The sequence below is a fragment of the Pistacia vera genome, unplaced genomic scaffold, assembly GCF_008641045.1.
Source record: "Pistacia vera cultivar Batoury unplaced genomic scaffold, PisVer_v2 Contig204, whole genome shotgun sequence".
NCBI lineage: Eukaryota > Viridiplantae > Streptophyta > Magnoliopsida > Sapindales > Anacardiaceae > Pistacia > Pistacia vera.
This window is the reverse complement of record NW_022196007.1, coordinates 1,224,694-1,251,285: the sequence shown is the minus strand read 5'-3', so window position 1 is coordinate 1,251,285 and position 26,592 is coordinate 1,224,694. Positions and strand designations below refer to the sequence as shown.

Here is a 26,592-nt window from a genome sequence, read left to right as displayed (position 1 = left end):
GTTTTCATAATAAAACATTATGATTTGACCATTTGGAGCAGAGTGACAGAAAACTCTTTAGAAGCGATGACCGGCCACGTGATTATGCCCTTTATTAAACTATGAAAGAATGTCAGTTAGTCTCCACAACATAAATGAAGGGACATCCAACAAGCTATATAGCCAATAGGAGATGCATATGGAACTCAATCCATACCTGTTAAACTGGAAAATCCTATCATTTATTTCATGAAAGAAATGAAGAAATCTTATATTTTTACCTCTTTCTCAATCCATGAATCAGTACATATGTCTCCAGAGAAAAAAAAAAAGAAAAAAAAAAAAAAGAAAACTATACCAATCCTGCAACATTGTGAATTCTTGAGATTATAAAAATCATATTGAATAAAGAATGCTTTGCAATTGTTACTAGTGAACAACAGAACCAAATGTTAGACTTTTTACAATATGGTCCTACACTTCTCATATAATTACATTTTGGTCCCTGTTGATGTGGTCATACAGTTATGTCTCTTGAGCAGTTGTCTTTGATGGAAAAACAACTGCATAAGAAAGAGACTTTATAGGTCCCCATTAGACGCAATTTTCATATTGATTCACAAAAACCATCACCCAAAATTGCAGTCAGTGGAAGATCCTGTAATTTATAAAGGAGCAAGAAGATCAAAGAATAATTGCTATGGCTGGAGGTTTGTCATTTACTTCCGCATATGTTCCATGGAGGTTTTATATAGAAATTGATTGTATTATCAATAATTATTGGAATATGAATGTGTTTTTTTACATTTGGTATCAGAGCTTTATTTGAATCTCTGCCTAGCATGAAGTTGTTTGTTACAAATCTGAAAAATATTGCATAAAATTAGGATTTTTTCCATTAAAACTCGTACTGTAAATCAAGCATAACTTTTATTATAAATAGAATTTGTTTTCGATTTTGATGTCATTGGAATCCTTGTTGAAAAAGCTTTCCAACAGTATATTATTTGTCAAAAACGGAGTTCTGGATGCAAAGTTATGCTAGTTTAAAGCTTTGGTTAGTAATTATTGTTTGGGTGTTTTCGGAAGCCATTTATGGCATCGATTTAGGACGAAATTGTCATTTGGGATGTCACTGATATATGTTATATGTCCACATTCAAGTTTCCCATCGAAAACGCAGGAAAAATGGCCGGAAATGAGCTGTTGAAAATCTGGAAAAAAATTGGGTAAAAGTTGCAGAAAACGGGTCAAGAAGAATCGACCCAATAAGATAACGGGTCAAACTGACCCGATCAAAGTCAAAAGTCAAAACGGGTGAAATGACCTGGTCAACCCAGCCCAAACCCGTTAGTCAACCCGACCCGATCAACAGTCCAGACCGGTCAATGAACCGGTCAACGGGGCAAACTGATCACTGAACCGATCAACGGTCCAGACCGGTCAACGAGCCGGTCCAATGGGTCAAATGGGTCAACCGACCCTGTTCAAGACCCGACGCGTGCTGGCGCGTGAAGGACTTGTGCTTGCGTCAGGCGCGTGTGGGTGTGTGTTTGGGCGCGTGTAAGCACGTGTGGGCGCGTGAAAGACCGTGGAGGCACGTGAGGGCGCGTGAGAGTATGTGCTGCCTCCTGGCGGCGCGTGGGGGCGCGTCCTTTAGTCATGGTGGCGCATGGAAGTCGGTGACAGCTTGTATGATGGTTTTTTATGTTATATATTACTTTGTTATGCATAAATAATGTATTATTATTGTATTGATTTGTGTTATATTACACAATTCATGTTATAAATTATTTGATGTTTTATGATCGTATATCGTAATAAAAATTAAAACCCTAAAAATTAATAATTTCTAAAAGACTTTTTAATTTCTTTTTCCTCACTTCCCAGTTTCCCCACTAACCAAACGATTTCTCACTCCTTATCAAACTCATATAGACCTCTTAAAACTAGGTAATGCTAGACGTATACAGAATTTACAAAGATTTTTTGTACAAAGTGATGTAGCAAGAGACGAATGGATGAGTGAATTTGATTAATTTGTATTTACTCTGGCATCATGGCTTGCCACATCACTTTGTACAAAAAATCTTTGTAAATTTCTTTGTACTTTAGTATTATTGTAAAAGTAAAAAACAATAAAATACAAAGGAATTAGGATTGTGTAAATTGAAAATTCATTTTTCATTAACCCAGTTTTGGCACCAATCCAGTTGGGACCGGTGGTTCACTACAATGCGATTGATCCAACTGCAGGTCAAACCGGATTAATTGATGAAAGGTCTTCAAAGTGTGACCGGCCCAATTTAGACCCCGGCTCCTGGTTCAACCATTTAAACGGCCTAGCCGGTCTTAAACTTATTACTATATTTAAGTTAAAATACAAAAAATGTTGATGAACTAATTTTGAAATTAATTATTGTTAAAGCTGAATATTATACTATTATTTTTATCAATGATTTTAAAAAAGCATCTAGAAACCTTCTAATAAAATAGATTATATTCTACTTTTTCTATAAACAAATCCGGTTTTATGTAGTTGATAATAATAAAAAATATTAAATCACTATTTTTACCTCAATTTGTTACTTATTACATCACCCTTCTAAATATTTCTCTATTGAATAATTTATATAATTTATCAATAAATTAATTCTGTTATAATTAGTTTATATTAGTGTGTTTGGTGTTCAGAGAATGTTGTTTACTGAGAACATTATATTATGGAAAGATAGATTACTGAGAAGATTATGGAAATGTTTAGAAAAATATATTTGATTAGGTAGAATAAGTTGGTGGATATGTTATATTGATATGTTGGGTTAGGAGGATAAATTTGTGGGTATGTATATAGTTACTAAATTGCCCAACTTTTTAATATTAATATAATATTATTTTTTGAATCATACTTTTTAACCCCATATTTTGAAATTTTGTTAAAACACACAGCCTATGAAAGTTTAATTTATACACAAATCACCTCGTCCCCACCCAAGCCATTGCCGGCCACCACACAATCACCAAAACGGTGCATGACTGGTCGGATATGGTTGAATGTGTGTCGATATGGCCGTTTTTTACAGATTAACGATTGAAAAAGTCCAAATGGCCGTGATATGGCCAAATGGCCATAGCTATTCTGGCCATTTCTAACCATATCAATGGCCGCTAACGACCAAATTTGTGATAGTTGTGCGCCAGGAACTGGCCGTTGGCTAGATCTATTTCGACCTCTTGTGCCGAAAATCTGGGCGTTAACGCCAATCCATCGATTTGGCCAGAAAACAGATCTAGTTGTTTCCGGCTATATGGCTCATGGCCCCATATCTAGTCGGTCTTGCGTCATTCCGATTATTGCCAGTGGTGGTCACCTGCCAACGATGGTGGGTGGTGTGGTGGTGGTCCTAGTGGCCTATAATCTGTTTTAAATAAAGGGCATTATTGTCCAAAATTTAATTAATTTGGGGTAAAATTGTAATGGTAGGTTCATGTAAATTAATTTCAAAATAAGGGCATTCTTGTCAAAAAAATTATAATAAGAGATAATTTGTAAAAAATTTAATATTACCAAGTAATCTTAAAATACCTAAGACTATGAAGATAATCAGATTACTACATATATACAATAGTAATATTATTGGTTTTGGAAGATTACTAGAATCTTATATTACTTGACAACCAAACATGCTAATCTAGTAATATAAGATGACATTACCTCAATACAGGGGATAACCCCTGTTATGCCTGGAAAAGTAGGGCTACCGCAGAGTCTTGTCAGTAAGTGTTAAAGCTTAGTAAGTCCGCAGCCATTCAGACGCAACCACGTCACACGCTGACACAAGAGCATGCTCCTACCAGTGCAGTAGTGTGCGTCAGGCTGGTGAAAGGCTGGAGGTGATCCACTTGTCCAATCCCTGCAAGTATCGAGTAATTACTCGGCAGGTGAATAGCGGACGCAAGGAAGGATTTGCATGGCAATCTGACCCACTCCCTAATTTAGTATCATTACCTCAAAATCCCACTATAATAAAGGGACTCTCCCATTTGTGGGATTAGCTAATTTTTCTCTGAATAGCATACATATTTTCTCTCTTTGTAACCACTTGTAAATCAGCTTGCTGAACGCACCTGACCTCAGTATTTAATACAATATCAGTGGACGTAGGAGTCGCTTGTTTAAGCATCCGAACCACTTTAACATCGTTCCCCGTCTCTTACCCATTCTACCCCCTTCACGTGTGTCTTCTGAGTCAGCTTAGCATTTCATACGTGCTTTAGTTGGTGTCAAAATCAACATCAACAACCCCCAACCAAATAGCCACTTAGATTCATCTTATTATTGATATATTTTACAACTTATTATATTCATAATTCTGATAAATTATATGAAAGTGTTTTAACTAAAATTATTCAGTTAATGAACCTAATAAAATATATGGCTGAAAAAACTTTACCTAATTGCAAAAGAATCTTTGTTGTTCTCGTATAAACCTCTGAAAAAGTAGACGAGGACAGGTCAAAGCGATAAGAAATAAAAAAGGAAGCATATCTTCCTTCAGAAAAAAGATATATTTCAAATTTATTTTTAAATTAAAATATATTTAAGATGTAGAAACGAAATGTAATAGGTGATGTTGTTGATATTTTGCATTATCCTCCTAATAATACTGATTTCTTATTTGCTTATCACACATTTGATATTTGATTCCTCTAAACAGAGCCTAGTACCACTTTTCATTCCTAAAATTATTGGATCAAAGGCTATATAAAAGAAGCTGGTTTCAAATATTCTTACCTTCTCTTCAAGTTCCCCTGTCTTCTCCTTCAATTTTTTAATAGAAGTTCTTAGTGACATCTGATGCTTGTTGAGGTCCTGAATGGTCTGACGCAATTCTTTAACTTTTGCATCTACCTCTTGAACAACAGGTAACTCCCTTTCTCTTGCTTCATTATAGGTTGCGATCTCTGCATTCAACTGCAAAGCAAATATTTGGTGAAAACTGATGTTCACCTTACAGCATCAAAGGTTTCTCTTCTGATTTACCTGGGCAATCTTAGCCTCCCACTCTCTTCGCTGCTCGTCAAGAATAGTTAAATCCTCAGCAATCGGTCTAAGAAGATTCATTTTTGTGTCTCTGAAATTGAAAACATATAAACAACTTACATTACTAAGTGTGAAACACATGAACTGATTAAAGGAGATTCACTTCACCAATATCTCAATTATGAGAACAAACTTTAATTATTACAGACAACATAAATTCCTCTAATTATACATAATATTCGTACCTAACAATGCGTTTCCCAGTCCCAGATCCAGGACAAATAATCTCATCCAAATGACATTTTATCAACCAAGTGTTTTATTCTGCAGCACTTCTGATTAAGAACTTCAAGCCAATAACTTATCCAGGGCTTGCTAGTTTCCTCTTTTATATCATGTTAAGAATCCACATGCAAGTATGAAGAAAACAGTAGATACATAATAACTTAATCATAACCGTAAACTGGACAAACATGATTATCACTTGCAAAGAGTGCTTTGAAATTCAACAATCTTAACAAATATCCTAATAAATACTTATAAGAGACACTACTTTGACAAACCAATCTACCAAATTCACAACTAAATCAAACAGTTCAAAAGAATTTTTCAAATTCCCGAGATAAAATTCACTATTTATTTTAGTAGAACCAAAAGAGGAAACTCACTTGTGAAGACAAAAATTTAGAATTGCACTGACAAAATACTCGGTCCGAGTAGCATCTGGTCTTACAAGATCTTTGAGTGTAAATTTCATCGGGCAATCAACAGAGCTCACCACCTCCTTTATCCTACTATACAAATTCATGGTCTGAACTGAACCCACATGAAGGTCCGGATTCTCAAGCTCCTCCAAGGCACCAAACTCCAGTTGCCCCTGATCTTCCCTGCAAGAAAAGAAAACAAACCCACAAAACAAACGCTCTCATTAATCATAAAACAATCAAATGAGTTCAAAAAATCAAGAAAACCAAGCAAATAGCACGCATACTCGTGGAGAATGTCGAGGTAGATCAAGAGTCGGGTGTAGAGATCCGAAATGAAATCCGGGTTCGGGTTCTTGAGATCGTTTTCTGTAATAATAGCTATCTGTGAATCTGCCAATATCGAGATGATTTCCGCCACCGAAAGCTTGGGGTAATCAAATTTCGACATCTTTACTGATCAATTCTCAACAAACAAATCCATTTCCACAACTAATTTCTGCTGTTTCAATGAAATCTAAAGTCAAATAACCTTAACACTTTAAAATACATAAATTAGGCCGTTAAAGAAGTTAGAGATTTTAAAATCAAAATCATTTAGGACTTTCTACAAACACCTAATCGGCAAATTCCAATGCGCCAATCTAACCAACACCAACGAAGAAAGAAATTACCAAATTAATAAATCTCAAAGAAAAATTATAATTTATTTATAAATTACCTTAAAATGATTTAGAATAAAGACGGGAGCTATGAACTACTTTTCATCAAACGTTCTGTTGCTGACCCAATTGTGCTAGCAGGGAGAAGAAGGCGGCAGATTGATGATTTGAGTTTTTGAATTTTCCCTCAATTTTTAGGCGGTGTTTATAAGATAGAAACTTCGTCCAAGTTTTTGGTCCATCAGTTTCGTAAACTAACAAAACAACTCCAAATCTTAAGACGGCACATCGCACTCAATTTTTAGGCGGTGTTTATAAGATGGAAACTTTATCTATTTGGTCCATCAGTTTCGTAAACTAACAAAACTGCCCCAAATCATATACCATCATCTTATATGTAATGACTAAAATACCCATATACTCTCTCTTCTCCTATCACTTAGCTTTTTATTATTATTTTTTTACCTCTCACATAGTATTATGATCAATAAATCAAACACAAATCACACATTTATTAGACCGGGGAAATGTAGAAAAAAATTCCAAGGGTAAAACGTAGAATTCTAAAAAAAATCATACATAACTTAAAACGAAATAAATGTGTTCAAAGAAAGAACTTGTAGTTTTCAGCAATGTTTTCAAACCCGACTCGGGCATTGCCCTAGTCAAAGGCCCAAGTCCTAGGTTGATCAGTCTAATCGGTCCAACCCAATTAGTGATGTCATCATATTGACATCAGCATCACGTAATAAAAAAATTAAACCCTAAAAATTAATAAATTTCTAAAAGACCTTTTAAGTTCTTTTTTCCTCACTTCCCAGTTTCCCCACTAACCAAACCGATTTCTCACTCCTTATCAAACTCATATAGACCTCTTAAAACTAAGGGTAATGCTAGACGTATACAGAAATTTACAAAGATTTTTTGTACAAAGTGATGTAGCAAGAGACGAATGGATGAGTGAATTTGATGAATTTGTATTTACTCTGGCATTCATGGCTTGCCACATCACTTTGTACAAAAAATCTTTGTAAATTTCTTTGTACCTTTAGTATTATTGTAAAAGTAAAAAAACAATAAAATACAAAGGAATTAGGATTGTGTAAATTGAAAATTCATTTTTCATTAACCCAGTTTTGGCACCAATCCAGTTGGGACCGGTGGTTCACTACAATGCGATTGATCCAACTGCAGGTCAAACCGGATTAATTGATGAAAAGGTCTTCAAAGTGTGACCGGCCCAATTTAGACCCCGGCTCCTGGTTCAACCATTTAAACCGGCCTAGCCGGGTCTTAAAACTTATTACTATATTTAAAGTTAAAATACAAAAAATGTTTGATGAACTAATTTTGAAATTAATTATTGTTAAAGCTGAATATTATACTATTATTTTTATCAATGATTTTAAAAAAGCATCTAGAAACCTTCTAATAAAATAGATTAATATTCTACTTTTTCTATAAACAAATCCGGTATTTATGTTAAGTTGATAATAAATAAAAAATATTTAGAATACACTATTTTTACCTCAAATTTGTTATCTTATTACATCACCCTTCTAAACATTAGTTATTCTCTAGTTAGAATCTTCTCATATTAATTTTGATCAATAAATGTATAATTACTGTTAGGGTGTGTTTGGTTCAGAGAATGTTGTATTACTGAGAACATTATATTAATGGAAAGATAGATTACTGAGAAGATTACTGGAAATGTTTAGAAAAATATATTTGATTAGGTAGAAATAAGTTGGTGGATATGTTATATTGATATGTTTGGTTAGGAGGATAAATTTGTGGGTATGTTATATAGATTACTAAATTGCCCAACTTTTTAAATATTAATATAATATTATTTTTTGAATCATACTTTTTAACCCCATATATTTGAAATTTTGTTAAAACACCACAGCCATATGAAAGTTTAATTTATAACAAAATCACTCGTCCCCACCCCAAGCCATTGCCGGCCACCATCGACAATCACCAAAACGGTGCATGACTGGTCGGATATGGTTGAATGTGTGTCGATATGGCCGTTTTTTACAGATTAACGATTGAAAAAGTCCAAATGGCCGTGGATATGGCCAGAAATGGCCATAGCTATTCTGGCCATTTCTAACCATATCAATGGCCGCTAACGACCAAATTTGTGATAGTTGTGCGCCAGGAACTGGCCGTTGGCTAGATCTATTTCGACCTCTTGTGCCGAAAATCTGGGCGTTAACGGCCAAATCCATCGATTTGGCCAGAAAACAGATCTAGTTGTTTCCGGCTATATGGGCTCATGGCCGGCCATATCTAGTCGGTCTTGCGTCATTCCGATTATTGCCAGTGGTGGTCACCTGCCAACGATGGTGGGTGGTGGGTGGTGGTGGTCCTAGGTGGCCTATAATCTGTTTTAAATATAAGGGCATTATTGTCCAAAATTTAATTAATTTGGGGTAAAATTGTAATGGTAGGTTCATGTAAATTAATTTCAAAATAAGGGCATTCTTGTCAAAAAAAATTATTAATAAGAGATAAAATTGTAAAAAATTTAATATTACCAAGTAATCTTAAAATACCTAAGACTATGAAGATAATCAGATTACTACATATATAACAATAGTAATTATTATTGGTTTTGGAAGATTACTAGAATCTTATATTACTTGACAACCAAACATGCTAATCTAAGTAATATAAGATGACATTACCTCAATAACAGGGGATAACCCCTGTTATGCCTGGAAAAGTAGGGCTACCGCAGAGTCTTGTCAGCATAAGTGGTTAAAGCTTAGGTAAGTCCAGCAGCCATTCAGACGCAACCACGTCACACGCTGACACAAGAGGCATGCTCCTACCAGTGCAGTAGTGTGCGTCAGGCTGGTGAAAGGCTGGAGGTGATCCACGTGTCCAATCCCTGCAAGTATCGAGTAAATTACTCGAGCAGGTGAATAACGGGACGCAAGGAAGGATTTGCATGGCAATCTGACCCACTCCCTAATTTAGTAATCATTACCTCAATTAATCCCACTATAAATAAAGGGATCCTCTCCCATTTGTGGGATTAGCTAATTTTTCTCTGGAATAGCATACATATTTTCTCTCTTTGTAACCACTTGTAAATCAGCTTGCTGAACGCGACCTGACCTCAGTATATTAATACAATATCAGTGGACGTAGGAGTCGCTTGTTTAAGCATCCGAACCACTTTAAACATCGTTCCCCGTCTCTTATCCATTCTCATACCCCCATTCACGTGTGTCTTCTGAGTCAGCTTAGCATTTCATACGTGCATTTAGTTGGTGTCAAAATCAAGCATCAACAACCCCCAACCAAATAGCCACTTAGATTCATCTTATTATTGATATGATATTTTACAACTTATTATATTCATAATTCTGATAAATTAATATGAAGATGTTTTAACTAGAAGAATTATTCGGTTAATAGTACCTAATAAAAATTCATGGCTAAAAAAAACTTTACTTAATTGCAAAAGAATCTGAAAAAGTAGACGGACTGGAGAAAGAGATGAGAAATAAAAAAGGAAGCATATCTTCCTTCAAGAAAAAAGATATATTTCAAAATTTATTTTTAAATTAAAATATAAATTTAAGATGTAGAAACGAAAATGTAATAGGTGATGTAACTTAAATAAATTTTGATTGAGGATAAAAGTAAAACCGTATTATTCGAAACAAATAATAATAATTGAGATCTATTATCATAATAGATTGGGGACAAGTAGCATCATTTCGATAATTAATTTAATTTAAAATAAAAGATAATATAATACAGTAGTCTTAAAGTTAACTCGACGAGTAATTATCTAATGGCCATATCTATTAGTAATTGAAGAAAATAAAGTTTAAAACTTCTTGAATAATATACTTAAAGTTCTTATTCGACCACTCAACCATCCAAAGGGTTGACTAATGGTCATTATCTTTTAATCTATATGTTTTTAGAATAATTTTGAAATTTGCTTTTGAATTTAATGGAAACTATAGAAGATAAAATATAAAAGGGGTTTAAATATTTGTAATAGCTTTTTTCATAAACTTATATTTAAGTTATAGTATTTTAATTAAGAGTGATGCTATGGGTACTAATATGTGTACTAACTAAAGCATAGTACCCGTACTATGCGCATAGTACGAGTACTATGCTTTAGTTAGTACACATATTAGTACCCATTCATTAGTACCCAAAGTATTATTCTTAATTTAATAATAATAAATTAAGAGTGATGCTATGGGTACTAACGGATGGGTACTAATCTGTGTACTAACTAAAGCATAGTACCTGTACTATACGCATAGTACGGGTACTATGCTTTAGTTAGTACACAAATTAGTACCCATTTGTTAGTACTCAAAGTATTATTCTAGACAGTATTATTCATTGAATAATACTTTGGGTACTAATGAATGGGTACTAATCTGTGTACTAACTAAAGCATAGTACGGGTACTATACACATAGTACGGGTACTATGCTTTAGTTAGTACACAGATTAGTACCCATCCGTTAGTACCCATAGCATCACTCTTANATATCTTCCTTCAAGAAAAAAGATATATTTCAAAATTTATTTTTAAATTAAAATATAAATTTAAGATGTAGAAACGAAAATGTAATAGGTGATGTTGTTAGATATTTTGCATTATGGTCCTACACTTTTAATATAATTACATTATGGTCCTACACTTTTATGCTGATGTAAATTGATGTGGTCATACGGTTGTGTCTCTTCTCTTGGGCAGTTGTCTTTGATGGAAAGACAATTGCATATAAAAATGAGACTTTACAGGTCCCCATCAGACACAATTTTTATTTTAGATTCCCAAAACCATCACTCTAAAATTGCAGTCAGTGGAAGATTCTGTATTTTGAAGGAGCAAGAAGATTAAACAACAATTGCTATGGCTAGAGGTTTGTCATTTACTTCTGCATATATTCCATGGAGATTTTATGATGAAATTGATTTTATTATCAACTTTTATATGAATATTGGAATATGAATGTATTTTACATTTGGTATCATAGCATTGTTTGAATCTTTGCCTAGCATGAAAATGTTTGTTGCAAATCTAGAAAATATTGCTTAAAATTTGGGATTTTTCCATTAAAACCCGTACTGTAAATCAAGCATAACTTTTATTATAAATAGAATCTATTTTCGATTTTGATGTCATTGGAATCCTTGTTGAAAAAGCTTTCCAACGGTATATTATTTGTCAAAAACGGAGTTCTGGTTGCAAAGTTATGCTAGTTTAAAGTTTTGGTTAGAAATTATTGTTTGGGTGTTTTCAGAAGCCATTTACGGCACCTATTTAGGACGAAATTGTCATTTAGGGATGTCATCGGTATAGGTTATATGTCCACATTCAAGTTTCCCCTCTAAAATGCGGGAAAAATGGCCGAAAACGGGCTATTGAAAATCTGTAAAACTAGGTAAAAGGTTGCAGAAAACGGGTCAAGAAGAACCGACCCAATAGGATAAACGGGTCAAACTGACCCGGTCAAAGTCAACTATCAAAACGGGTCAAATGACCTGGTCAAACCAGCCCAAAACCCGACAAGTCGACCCGACCCAGTCAACGCGGTTAACGGGTCAAACCAGTCAATGAACCAGTCAAAGGGCACAAACCAATCAACGAACCGATCAAGCGGTTCAGACTGGTCCAAATGGACTGAACTGGGTCAACGAACCAGTTACCGGGTCAACCTGACCCGATCAAACGGGTCAAACCGACCTTGGTTGAGACCTGGCACGTGAGGAGCTTGTGCTTGCGTCAGGCGCGTGAGGATGTGTACTTAGGCGCGTGATGGCGTGTGAAGGCACGTGGGAGTTTGTGTTGCCTGCTGGCGGCGCATGAAGGCGCATGAGGACATGTGGTTTAGTCACGGTGGCGCATGGAAGTCGGTGACAGCTTGTATGATGGTTTTTTATGTCATATATTACTTTGTTATGCATAAATAATGTGTTATTCTTGTATTGATTTGTGTTATATTATATAATTCATGTTATAAATTATTTGATGTTTTATGATCGTATATATTTGATTAATTTAGAGTAGCCGCAGCATCTAAATTATAATAATATATGCATTAAGTAATATTAGTTATGATCATATTAAGGTTAATAACATCGTTTTGTAGTTAATCATATTATATATAATCATTTTATCCACAGGGAATGTTATATTTTTATGATTAATTAGGGATGAAATATAAATTATTCATATTTCTTAATTAGCCCACAGGTATTATGAAATATTAATAATTTCTAGTTTCATCATTAAAGGATAATGAATCATAATATGTAATGTCTTTACCCACAGGGAGATTTTATGATATGTCGATTCATTTATGATTTATTATTTGTTTTATATTGGTAAACTTATAATTGTTATTGATGGTTTGTGCCTATAATTTATTTAGTAAACATGTCTATTGATATACCTACAGTTGATCAAATTTTGATGATGGTTGAGGATAAGGCTCCTAATTTAAATGGTGATAACTATAAATCCTGGAGAGAGGTTGTCCTTCTTCATTTAGGGTGCATTGATCTTGACTATGCTCTTCGTAAGGAAGAGCCACCTACACCTACAGATACTAGTTCTCAAGCTGAGATTGCTTTGTATGAATGGTGGGAGCGATCCAACCGTTTAAGCATGATGTTTATCAAATCTCACATTACAACTAGTATCTGTGGGTCGATATCGGAGTGTGAAAATGTCAAGGATCTGATGGATGCAATTCATGCACAGTTTGAAACATCAGACAAGGCATTAGGTAGCATCCTAATGAGTAGATTGACATCCATGAAGTTCACTGGTATTAAAGGAGTCCGTGAGCATATTATGAAAATGAAGGACATCGCTGCTCAGTTGAGATCCCTTCGGATGGTGATTAATGATGATTTCCTGGTGCATTATGTCTTGAACTCTCTCTCGTCTCATTATACTCCTTTCAAGATATCTTATAACACATATAAGGATAAATGGTCAATCAATGAGGTTTTGACCATGTGTGTTCAGGAGGAGAAGAGACTGCTTTAGGAAGTGAATGAAACTACACATCTGGTGACAAGAAATGTCAAGTACACTTCAAACAAGAATAAGAAGTGGAAGGGAAAAGGCAAACTGCATGAGGTTATGAGCAAAGGTAATAAGGACAATATCAAGTGTTCCTTCTGTAAAAAGACGGGACACATGAAGAAGGATTGTCCTAAGAGGAAGGTTTGGCTTGACAAGAAAGGTGACCTCTCATCTCTTGTGTGTTACGAATCTAATATGGTTTATGTTTCACATAATGATTGGTGGATTGATTCTGGTTCTACAATCCATATTTCTAATACCATACATGGTTTTCTGGATCAAAGGAAGCCATTGGGAAGTGAATGCAGCATCTATTCGGGAAATAGGATGCCTTCACGTGTTGAAGCTATTGGAACATTTAGACTTATTTTAAGTATTAATTATGCTTTGGATTTGGAATGAACCTTTTATATTCCTAGTTTTTCTAGGAATTTAATTTCAGTTTCTAAACTTGTACCTTGTGGATACTCTTTCAACTTTTATGGTAGTTCTTTTAATTTAATTAAGAACTCATCTATTGTTGGAAATGGTACTTTGGTTGATGGTTTGTTTAAAATTCATTTAAGTAATACTGTTCCTTATAGTCTTATAACTTCACATGCTAACACTAGTATGAAACGTATTATTATGTATGAAAACTCTTCTTTTTTGTGGCATAGGAGATTAGGACACATCTCCATTGATAGGATTAAAAGGTTGGTAAATGCTGGAGTTCTTGAAACTCTTGACTTTACTGATGTATGAAAACTCTTCTTTTTGTGGCATAGGAGATTAGGACACATCTCCATTGATAGGATTAAAAGGTTGGTAAATGCTAGAGTTCTTGAAACTCTTGACTTTACTGACTTTGATACTTGTGTAGACTGCATTAAGGGAAAGCAGACTAACAAATCCAAGAAGGTGCCAGGAAGAGTTTTGAACTTTTAGAATCATACACACAGATATTTGTTGCCCTGACATGAGCTCTAGTGGTCAGAAATATTTCATCACCTTTATTGATGATTACTCACGATATATGTATCTCTATTTGCTTTATCACAAGGATGAAGTGTTGGATGCTTTCAAAATATATAAAGCAGAAGAAGAGAAACAATGTGGAAAACAAATTAAGATCGTGAGATCTGATAGAGGTGGTGAATATTATGGTAGATACACTGGTACAGGACAAGCACTTGGTCCATTTGCTAAATTTCTTCAAGAGCAAGGTATTGTGGCTCAGTACACCTTGCCTGGCACACCATCTCAGAATGGTGTAGCAGAACGGAGAAATAGAACATTAATGGATATGGTACGGAGTATGCTGAGTAACTCCAAACTTCCTCATTCTTTGTGGATTGAAGCTCTCAAAACTGCAGCGTATATATTAAACCGAGTTCCAACTAAGGCGGTTCCCAAAACGCCATTCGAATTATGGAAAGGTTGGAAACCAAGTTTAAGTCATTTACGCATCTGGGGTTGCCCAGTTGAGGTTAGAGTTTATAATCCACAAGAACGGAAGTTAGATCCTAGGACTATTAGTGCATATTTTATTGGATATGCAGAAAAATCCAAGGGATATAAGTTTTATTGTCCTAACCATTCCAGTAGAATTGTTGAATCAAGAAATGCCAAATTTCTTGAAAATGATGTGGTCAATGGGAGTGATCAAATCAGAGACTCAGTCTCTGAGAAAATTGATGTTTCAGACAATGCTCCTACATCAAGTAAAAGATTGGTTGTTCATCCAAACAGGGTGAATAATGAGGAACCACTCAATCAAAATCCACATTCTGATGCGATTGTTTTAGAAGATCATTTTGAACAACCTCCAATACAAGTGGAACAACCAGTTGTGCAACAGTCTCAAGAGACTGCTGATACAACATTAAGGAGATCTACTAGAACAAAGAAATCAGCAATTCCTACTGATTATGAAGTGTATATGCAAGAGTCTGACTGTGACATAGGTATTGAGGATGATCCAGACACGTTTTTACAAGCTATGAACAGCAGTAAATCTGAATTGTGGTATAATGCCATGATTGACGAGATGAATTCTATGGCGGATAATACAGTTTGGGACCTTGTTGACTTGCCTACTGGAAAGAAACCTATTGGTTGTAAATGGGTATTTAAAACCAAAAAGGATTCATTAGGCAACATTGAGAGATACAAGGCTAGACTTGTTGCCAAGGGGTTCACACAAAAGGAAGGAATAGATTACAAAGAAACATTTTCTCCAGTTTCTAAAAAGGATTCCTTTCGTATCATAATGGCATTAGTTGCCCATTTCAATTTAGATTTACATCAAATGGATGTTAAAACAGCTTTTCTCAATGGAGATTTGGAGGAAGAGGTTTATATGAAACAGCCTGATGGGTTCATTTCAAGTGATGGTGAGCATTTGTTTTGCAAGCTTAAGAAGTCCATTTATGGACTTAAACAAGCCTCCCGACAGTGGTATTTAAGATTTCACACTGTTATCTCTTCATTTGGTTTTGTAGAGAATGTCATGGATCAGTGTATATACCACAAGGTCAGTGGGAGTAAAATCATCTTTCTTGTGTTATATGTAGATGATATTCTCCTTGCAACCAATGATTTGGGTTTGCTACATGAGGTGAAACAATTTCTCTCTCAACATTTTAGTATGAAGGATATGGGTGAGGCGTCTTATGTCATTGGCATTAAGATTCATAGGGATAGGTCTCGACATGTTTTGGGACTATCTCAGGAAGCCTATATTAATAAAATTCTTGAGAGATTTAGGATGAAAGATTGTTCACCCAGTGTTGCACCCATTGTTAAGGGTGACAGGTTCAATCTGAACCAATGTCCTACACTTGAGATTGAAAAGGAACAAATGAAAACTATTCCTTATGCTTCAGCTGTTGGAAGCCTAATGTATGCTCAAGTCTGTACTAGACCTGACATCGCTTTTGCAGTTGGCATGTTAGGAAGATATCAAAGTAATCCAGGTTTGGATCATTGGAGAGCTGCAAAGAAGGTCATGAGGTATCTTCAAGGAACTAAAGGTTTCATGCTTACTTATAAACGTTCCGACATTTTAGAAGTCGTCGGATATTCAGACTCAGACTTCGCTGGATGCGTTGATTCTCGAAAATCAACATCCGGATATGTTTTTATGCTCGCCGGAGGTGCTATATCTTGGAGAAGTGCCAAACAATCTTTAGTTGCCACTTCTACCATGGAGGCTGAGTTTGTTTCCTGTTTTGAGGCAACTACACAGGGTATTTGGTTGAGAAGTTTCATTTCTGGGCTTGGAGTTGTTGAGTCTATCTCTAGGCCAATAAAGTTATATTGTGACAATTCAGCTGCTGTATTCTTTGCTAAGAATAATAAGAGTGGAAGTCGAAGTAAACACATCGACATTAAGTACTTAGCAATAAGGGAGCACGTTAAAGCCAAAGAAGTGCTCATTGAACACATACATACTGAGCAGATGATTGCTGATCCTCTAACGAAAGGCATGCCACCAAAGACGTTCAAGGATCATGTTGTTCAAATGGGACTATGTCCCGCTTTGTCACTATGAGAGGTAATACTTTCATTGTCTGAAACTTTGTAATTTAGTTTGTTTTCTCTTTTAAGTTGTATACATTTTGGTTGGAGACAAACAAACATTCTAGAGGACCTAGAATAAACATTTGAGGTTTGTTCATAAAGTGGTATTCCACATTTAAGCGTTTATTTAGAAAGAGTAAAATTGCATTGTAATACATAGAAGGTAATACTTGTTTAAAAGGGACTTACCGCTATGATTCATGTACTTTTTCCTCTTTCTAATTGAACATACCGCATATACATCTCTTGTGTTTTGGATTATATTATACAAGTTTGGACCAAGTGGGAGAATGTTAGACTTTTTACAATATGGTCCTACACTTCTCATATAATTACATTTTGGTCCCTGTTGATGTGGTCATACGGTTGTGTCTCTTGGGCAGTTGTCTTTGATGGAAAGACAACTGCATATAAGAGAGAGAAGTTCACAGGTCCCCATTCGATGCATTTTTGATTCCCAAACCATCACCCAAAATTGCAGTCAAGTGGAAGATCCTGTAATTCATAAAGGAGCAAGAAGATCAAAGAAGTAATTGCTATGGCTGGAGGTTTGTCATTTATTTCCGCATATATTCCATGGAGTTTTTAAACTGAAATTGATTGTATTGTAAATGAATATTGGAATATGAATATGTTTTACATTTGGTATCAGAGCTTGATATGAATCTCTGCCTAGCATAAAGTTGTTTGTTGCAAATCTGAAAAATATTGCATAAAATTAGGATTTTTCCATTAAAACCCGTACTGTAAATCAAGCATAACTTTTATTATAAATAGAATTTGTTTTCGATTTTGATGTCATTGGAATCCTTGTTGAAAAAGCTTTCCAACGGTATATTATTTGTCAAAAACGGAGTTCTGGATGCAAAGTTATGCTAGTTTAAAGTTTTGGTTGGTAGTTATTGTTTGGGTGTTTTCGGAAGCCATTTATGGCATCGATTTAGGACGAAATTGTCATTTGGGATGTCACTGATATATGTTATAAGTCCACATTTGAGTTTCCCATCGAAAACGCCGGAAAAATGGCCGGAAACGGGCTGTTGAAAATCTGGAAAAATCCGGGTAAAAGTTGCAGAAAACCGGGTCAAGAAGAACCGACCCAATAGGAAAACGGGTCAAAACGACCCGGTCAAAGTCAAAAGTCAAACCGGGTCAAACAACCCAGTCAACTCAGCCCAAACCCGTCAGTCAACCCGACCCGGTCAACAGCCCAGACCGGTCAATGAACCGGTCAACGGGTCAAACCGGTCAACGGACCGGTCTAATGGGACGAACCGGGTCAACCGACCCGGTCAAACGGGTCAACCCGACCCTGGTCAAGACCCGGCGCGTGAAGGCGCGTGTAGGACTTGCGCTTGCGTCAGGCGCGTGAGGGTTTAGGGTTGGGCGCGTGTAAGCGCGTGCAGGCGCGTGAAGAGACCGTGGAGGCGCGTGGGGGCGCGTGAGAGAGTGTGCTGCCTTCTGGCGGCGCGTGGGGGCGCGTCCTCTGGTCACGGTGGCGCGTGGAAGTCAGTGACAGCTTGTATGATGGTTTTTATGTTATATATTACTTTGTTATGCATAAATAATGTATTATTCTTGCATTGATTTGTGTTATATTATACAAATTCATGTTATAAATTATTTGATGTTTTATGATCGTATATATTTTTGATTAATTTAGAGTAGCCGCAGCATCTAAATTATGATAATATATGCATTAAGAAATATTAGTTGTGATCATATTAAGGTTAATAACATCGGTTGTAGTTAATCATATTAGTATAATCATTTTACCCACAGGGAATGTTATATTTTTATGATTAATTAGGGATGAAATAAAAATTATTCTTATTTCTTAATTAGCCCACAGGCATTATGAAATATTAATAATTTCTAGTTTCATCATTAAAGGATAATGAATCATAATATGTAATGTCTTTACCCACAGGGAGATTTTATGATATATCGATTCATTTATGATTTATTATTTGTTTTACATTGGTAAACTTATAATTGTTATTGATGGTTTGTGCCTCATAATTTATTTAGTAAGCATGTCTATTGAATTACCTACAGTTGATCAAACTTTGATGATGGTTGAGGATAAGGTTCCTAATTTAAATGGTGATAACTACAAATCCTGGAGAGAGGCTGTCCTCCTTCATTTAGGGTGCATAGATCTTGACTATGCTCTTCGTAAGGAAGAGCCACCAACACCTACAGATACTAGCTCTCAAGCTGAGATTGCTTTGTATGAACGGTGGGAGCGATCTAACCGTTTAAGCATGATGTTCATCAAATCTCACATTACGAGTAGTATCCGTGGGTCGATACCGGAGTGTGAAAATGTCAAGGATCTTATGGAGGCAATTCATGCACAGTTTGAAACATCAGACAAGGCATTAGGAAGCATCCTAATGAGTAGATTGACATCCATGAAGTTGACTGGTATTAAAGGAGTCCGTGAGCATATTATGAAAATGAGGGACATAGCTGCTCAGTTGAAATCCCTTCAGATGGTGATTAATGATGATTTCCTGGTGCATTATGTCCTGAACTCTCTCTCGTCTCATTATACTCCTTTCAAGATATCTTATAACACACAGAAGGATAAATGGTCAATCAATGAGCTTTTGACCATGTGTGTTCAGGAGGAGGAGAGACTGCTTCAGGAAGTGAATGAAACTGCACATCTGGTGACAGGAAATGTCAAGTACACTTCAAATAAGAATAAGAAGTGGAAGGGAAAAGGCAAGCTGCACGAAATTGTGAGCAAAGGTAATAAGGACAATATCAAGTGTTTCTTCTGTAAAAAGACGGGACACATGAAGAAGGATTGTCCTAAGAGAAAAGCCTGGCTTGATAAGAAAGGTAACCTCTTATCTCTTGTGTGTTATGAATCTAATATGATTTGTGTTTCACATAATGATTGGTGGATTGATTCTGGTTCTACAATCCATGTTTCTAATACCATACAGGGTTTTCTGGATCAAAGGAAGCCATTGGGAAGTGAATGCAGCATCTATTCAGGAAATAGGATGCCTTCACGTGTTGAAGCTGTTGGAACTTTTAGACTTATTTTAAGTACTAATTATGTTTTGGATTTGGAACGAACCTTTTATATTCCTAGTTTTTCTAGGAATTTAATTTCAGTTTCTAAACTTGTACCATGTGGATACTCTTTCAACTTTTATGGTAGTTCTTTTAATTTAATTAAGAACTCATCTATTGTTGGAAATGGTACTTTGGTTGATGGTTTGTTTAAAATTCATTTAAGTGATACTGTTCCTTATAGTCTTATGACTTCACATGCTAACACTGGTATGAAACGTACTATTATGTATGAAAACTCTTCCTTTTTGTGGCATAGGAGATTAGGACACATCTCCATTGATAGGATTAAAAGGTTGGTAAATGCTGGAGTTCTTGAAACTCTTGACTTTACTGACTTTGATACTTGTGTAGACTGCATTAAGGGAAAGCAGACTAACAAATCCAAGAAGGGTGCCAAGAAGAGTTCTGAACTTTTAGAAATCATACACACAGATATTTGTTGCCCTGACATGAGCTCTAGTGGTCAGAAATATTTCATCACCTTTATTGATGATTACTCACGATATATGTATCTCTATATGCTTTATCACAAGGATGAAGCGTTGGATGCTTTCAAAATATATAAAGCAGAAGTAGAGAAACAATGTGGAAAACAAATTAAGATCGTGAGATCTGATAGAGGTGGTGAATATTATGGTAGATACACTGGTATAGGACAAGCACTTGGTCCATTTGCTAAATTTCTTCAAGAGCAAGGTATTGTGGCTCAGTACACCTTGCCTGGCACACCATCTCAGAATGGTGTAGCAGAACGGAGAAATAGAACATTAATGGATATGGTACGGAGTATGCTGAGTAACTCCAAACTTCCTCATTCTTTGTGGATTGAAGCTCTCAAAACTGCAGCGTATATATTAAACCGAGTTCCAACTAAGGCGGTTCCCAAAACGCCATTCGAATTATGGAAAGGTTGGAAACCAAGTTTAAGTCATTTACGCATCTGGGGTTGCCCAGTTGAGGTTAGAGTTTATAATCCACAAGAACGGAAGTTAGATCCTAGGACTATTAGTGCATATTTTATTGGATATGCAGAAAAATCCAAGGGATATAAGTTTTATTGTCCTAACCATTCCAGTAGAATTGTTGAATCAAGAAATGCCAAATTTCTTGAAAATGATGTGGTCAGTGGGAGTGATCAAATCAGAGACTCAGTCTCTGAGAAAATTGATGTTTCAGACAATGCTCCTACATCAAGTAAAAGATTGGTTGTTCATCCAAACAGGGTGAATAATGAGGAACCACTCAATCAAAATCCACATTCTGATGCGATTGTTTTAGAAGATCATTTTGAACAACCTCCAATACAAGTGGAACAACCAGTTGTGCAACAGTCTCAAGAGACTGCTGATACAACATTAAGGAGATCTACTAGAACAAAGAAATCAGCAATTCCTACTGATTATGAAGTGTATATGCAAGAGTCTGACTGTGACATAGGTATTGAGGATGATCCAGACACGTTTTTACAAGCTATGAACAGTAGTAAATCTGAGTTGTGGTATAATGCCATGATTGACGAGATGAATTCTATGGCGGATAATACAGTTTGGGACCTTGTTGACTTGCCTACTGGAAAGAAACCTATTGGTTGTAAATGGGTATTTAAAACCAAAAAGGATTCATTAGGCAACATTGAGAGATACAAGGCTAGACTTGTTGCCAAGGGGTTCACGCAAAAGGAAGGAATAGATTACAAAGAAACATTTTCTCCAGTTTCTAAAAAGGATTCCTTTCGTATCATAATGGCATTAGTTGCCCATTTCAATTTAGATTTACATCAAATGGATGTTAAAACAGCTTTTCTCAATGGAGATTTGGAGGAAGAGGTTTATATGAAACAGCCTGATGGGTTCATTTCAAGTGATGGTGAGCATTTGTTTTGCAAGCTTAAGAAGTCCATTTATGGACTTAAACAAGCCTCCCGACAGTGGTATTTAAGATTTCACACTGTTATCTCTTCATTTGGTTTTGTAGAGAATGTCATGGATCAGTGTATATACCACAAGGTCAGTGGGAGTAAAATCATCTTTCTTGTGTTATATGTAGATGATATTCTCCTTGCAACCAATGATTTGGGTTTGCTACATGAGGTGAAACAATTTCTCTCTCAACATTTTAGTATGAAGGATATGGGTGAGGCGTCTTATGTCATTGGCATTAAGATTCATAGGGATAGGTCTCGACATGTTTTGGGACTATCTCAGGAAGCCTATATTAATAAAATTCTTGAGAGATTTAGGATGAAAGATTGTTCACCCAGTGTTGCACCCATTGTTAAGGGTGACAGGTTCAATCTGAACCAATGTCCTACACTTGAGATTGAAAAGGAACAAATGAAAACTATTCCTTATGCTTCAGCTGTTGGAAGCCTAATGTATGCTCAAGTCTGTACTAGACCTGACATCGCTTTTGCAGTTGGCATGTTAGGAAGATATCAAAGTAATCCAGGTTTGGATCATTGGAGAGCTGCAAAGAAGGTCATGAGGTATCTTCAAGGAACTAAAGGTTTCATGCTTACTTATAAACGTTCCGACATTTTAGAAGTCGTCGGATATTCAGACTCAGACTTCGCTGGATGCGTTGATTCTCGAAAATCAACATCCGGATATGTTTTTATGCTCGCCGGAGGTGCTATATCTTGGAGAAGTGCCAAACAATCTTTAGTTGCCACTTCTACCATGGAAGCTGAGTTTGTTTCCTGTTTTGAGGCAACTACACAGGGTATTTGGTTGAGAAGTTTCATTTCTGGGCTTGGAGTTGTTGAGTCTATCTCTAGGCCAATAAAGTTATATTGTGACAATTCAGCTGCTGTATTCTTTGCTAAGAATAATAAGAGTGGAAGTCGAAGTAAACACATCGACATTAAGTACTTAGCAATAAGGGAGCACGTTAAAGCCAAAGAAGTGCTCATTAAACACATACATATTGAGCAGATGATTGCTGATCCTCTAACGAAAGGCATGCCACCAAAGACGTTCAAGGATCATGTTGTTCAAATGGGACTATGTCCCGCTTTGTCACTATGAGAGGTAATACTTTCATTATCTGAAACTTTGTAATTTAGTTTGTTTTCTCTTTTAAGTTATATACATTTTGGTTGGAGACAAACAAACATTCTAGAGGACCTAGAACAAACATTTGAGGTTTGTTGATAAAGTGATATTCCACATTTAAGCGTTTATTTAGAAAGAGAAAAATTGCATTGTAATATATGGAAGGTAATACTTGTTTAAAAGGGACTTACCGTTATGATTCATGTAATTTCCCCTTTCTAATTGCACATAACACATATACATCTCTTGTGTTTTGGATTATATTATACAAGTTTGGACCAAGTGGGAGAATGTTAGACTTCTTACAATATGGTCCTACACTTCTCATATAATTACATTTTGGTCCTTGTTGATGTGGACTGATGTGGTCATACGGTTGTGTCTCTTGAGCAGTTGTCTTTGATGGAAAGACAACTGCATATAAGAAAGAGACTTTACAGGTCCCCATTGATGCAGTTTTTATTTTTAGTTTCAAAACCATCACTCCAAAATTGCAGTCAGTGGAAGATCTCGTAATTTATAAAGGAGCAAGAAGAACAAACAACAATTGCTATGACCGGAGGTTTGTCATTTACTTCCGCATATATTTCATGGAGATTTTATATTGAAATTAATTGTATTATCAATGAATATTGGAATATGAATGTGTTTTACAGTAATAGCTTTCAATGTTTTCACTTACACTAAGGTCCTAGCCAACAAAAAGAAGAAGAAAGAACTATAGTGTAGTTGATTTCTGTACAATGAAAAAAAAAATGAAAAAGAAAAAGAGCTCGTAACAAATGATTCTTCCATTACTCATCATCTTTTGGTTGTTCTTAATTCGAGAAAGAAGACTGTCAAAATATGAAACATTTGAAGGTTCATTGTTAGAGCTGGACTCTAGAGCTTTGCAGCTTTTAACTCACCGGCTTTAGTCATGGAGTACTTCAACAAGCAGAGCTCGCTTTCATTTCCCCTGTTACTTAAGCAATGTCCACTCAGCATCTCTTTCTGATCTCTATTCCACTTGCTTGTGCTCTAGTATCACTGCTGATGCAGCTCCCCCCTTTGTAAATTTCATATCTTAACACATCCATCTTCTTAGCTGGATCACAATGTGCAATAAATCAGTAAAAGAGTTCAGTTGAACTCTTTTTGGAGATCTTGCATATATATTCAAGCTTATCATTACCACTGGTTGCCAGTAGATTGCCTTAAGTAGACCATTTCAGTTCGTATACTTCGGTCTTCAGTGTGTGCTTTTATGCAGGAGGTAACATTGCTCCCCACTAACTGTGAAAGAGCATGGTAAAAATGTAGCAGGCGGTATATATGAATGATTAGCAATTAGATATGTATTCATCCATGATTGATAATGGATTCATCAAGGCCTCCTGCTGTTAAAATGCGACCACTCCGATGGTTCCATGATACAGTTGTTACTTTTGTGTGTTGACCATCCAGCCATTCCTAACCTGCATTCGGAAAAAAAACAATTATGCTAAAATTAATACATTAAGAATTTAGGAATAATTTATCTGAAGTTATATGCAAGACCTCCAATTATGCTAAAATTATCTGTTATTACATAATATAGTATGTATTATGTAATAACATCAATATCTATAATATAAAAATGAGTCAAGGGTTATAATAGATTTAGTATAAAAGTATAAATAGCTATAAATGAAGTGTCAATGATTTTATATATTTTTAGTTTTTTGTTGAAATTTCTAAAAAAAAAATTATTATAACTTAAATTATCCCCCTTAAATAGAATATAATTTTGATAATTTCTCAAGGGGTTTTTGATTATTCAACTAATCTTTAAAGGAATTTGTAATGCTTGCCAAACATTATGGATGCTTGTAAATAGAACAATCTCTTAGGGATGTGAATGAGAATTTCCCAAAGGGTGTAACAAAATTGAAAATTCGAAGAAAGACTAGGCTGACTGACTGACTGACAATAGTTCCATTCCTCTTCGCATACCCTTTATTTTTTTAATTTTGACTTTTGACCTTCTTCCTTTTTATTTTTTAAAACTCTTTCTCACCAGCTTACACACTCACGCCAAATAACTAAATAATTAGATTTTCTTTTTCATTCATCTATTACTAACTATAATTATAATAAATAAGCAATTTAATTTAATTTTTTTATTTTACAAAAAAATATTTTTGTCATACTATTATAACACAAATTTTCAACGAAAATTTATAATACAAATTCTTAATCTTTAATCAATAATGATTTAATGAAAAGTTAATGGAGAGATTTGTGTTAAAAACTTTTGTACAATGAAAGTTTATTTTTTGTAGTTTTAGATGATTATATGTTTCAGCAAGATAGAATATTAAAAAAATATATATTGATAATTAAAAAAATTGTTTATATTAACAAGCTAGTAATATTTCGGATCGGTTTCATAATAAGTCTAATATATAACGATTTCATCAAATTATTTTGACTTTAATTTATCGATTAGCTTTGATCATAGTGTATAGAAACTCCCTAATGTTGATACAAGAAAATATATCAACCTCTTATCACAAAATTTATACGGTGTAGTGTGTGATATATTTAGAAATTTATTTTTTCATAATTTAGTTTACTATATTCCAAGATTTAATTGAAGAAAGTTTATGAGATAATTTTAAAACATATACTAACGTTTTTCAAATTCAAAAATTGAATGTGACATGTCAAAGTTAATAGACATTAATAATAGTGTTTATCAATACTCAAAATACATTAGTCTAATATGATTATTATTAATTTTACTAATAATATAGAATAGCCATGTTATGCTGATTTATTATTATAGGGTTTTGTCACAACACCAAACTTTCTTTAGCTTTTTTATTATTATTTATTATTTATTTTTGTTTTTTCAAAATTTTTGGTCCAAATATCTTGATTTTTCTATCCTAACATACATTCCAACAGTACGATTCACTAATGCACTGAAAAAAAAAAAAATCAACCAAATTTTAAAAAGTTTAAGGCTCTTAACAAAAATGCATGATTATATAACATAAATAATTCTTGAATTAGGATATTCGTCAATACCATACATACTATTGAATTTAAGTTATAAAATATTATATCAGTCCAATGAGATGAGCCCAACAATGATTAAATATGATTTGATAAATTTAATGTCAAGACGCTCTAACAAAAGAATAGGGTTGTAGAATATATTATAAAATTAATAGTGGATATTTAGTTATGATAAATATGAGAATTATATACAGCGGGACTGTAAATTTTATACTCACAAGCGTGGAGTGTGGATAGAAGAAAAAACATAAAAGGGCGTTAAATTGAAGTCATTGGCAAGGAGCCCACTTTGACCGCCAAAAGCACGTTTGGAAATTTGTTTCATTAAAAGACTTTCGGGTCTTGAGAA

General features: G+C 34.9%; 1 protein-coding gene across 1 annotated transcript; it reads right to left on the bottom strand.

Moving 5' to 3' along the window:
• Positions 1-586: 586 nt before the first annotated feature.
• LOC116128747 (kinetochore protein NUF2 homolog) lies at positions 587-6,634 on the bottom strand. Its single transcript, XM_031414494.1, has 6 exons — positions 6,449-6,634; positions 6,015-6,226; positions 5,692-5,910; positions 5,024-5,114; positions 4,775-4,954; positions 587-637 (listed from the first exon to the last, which is right to left on the bottom strand). The coding sequence occupies exons 2-6, from the start codon at positions 6,176-6,178 to the stop codon at positions 587-589; spliced, it is 705 nt and encodes a 234-aa protein (XP_031270354.1). The 5' UTR covers positions 6,179-6,226; positions 6,449-6,634.
• Between the last annotated feature and the right edge of the window lie 19,958 nt (positions 6,635-26,592).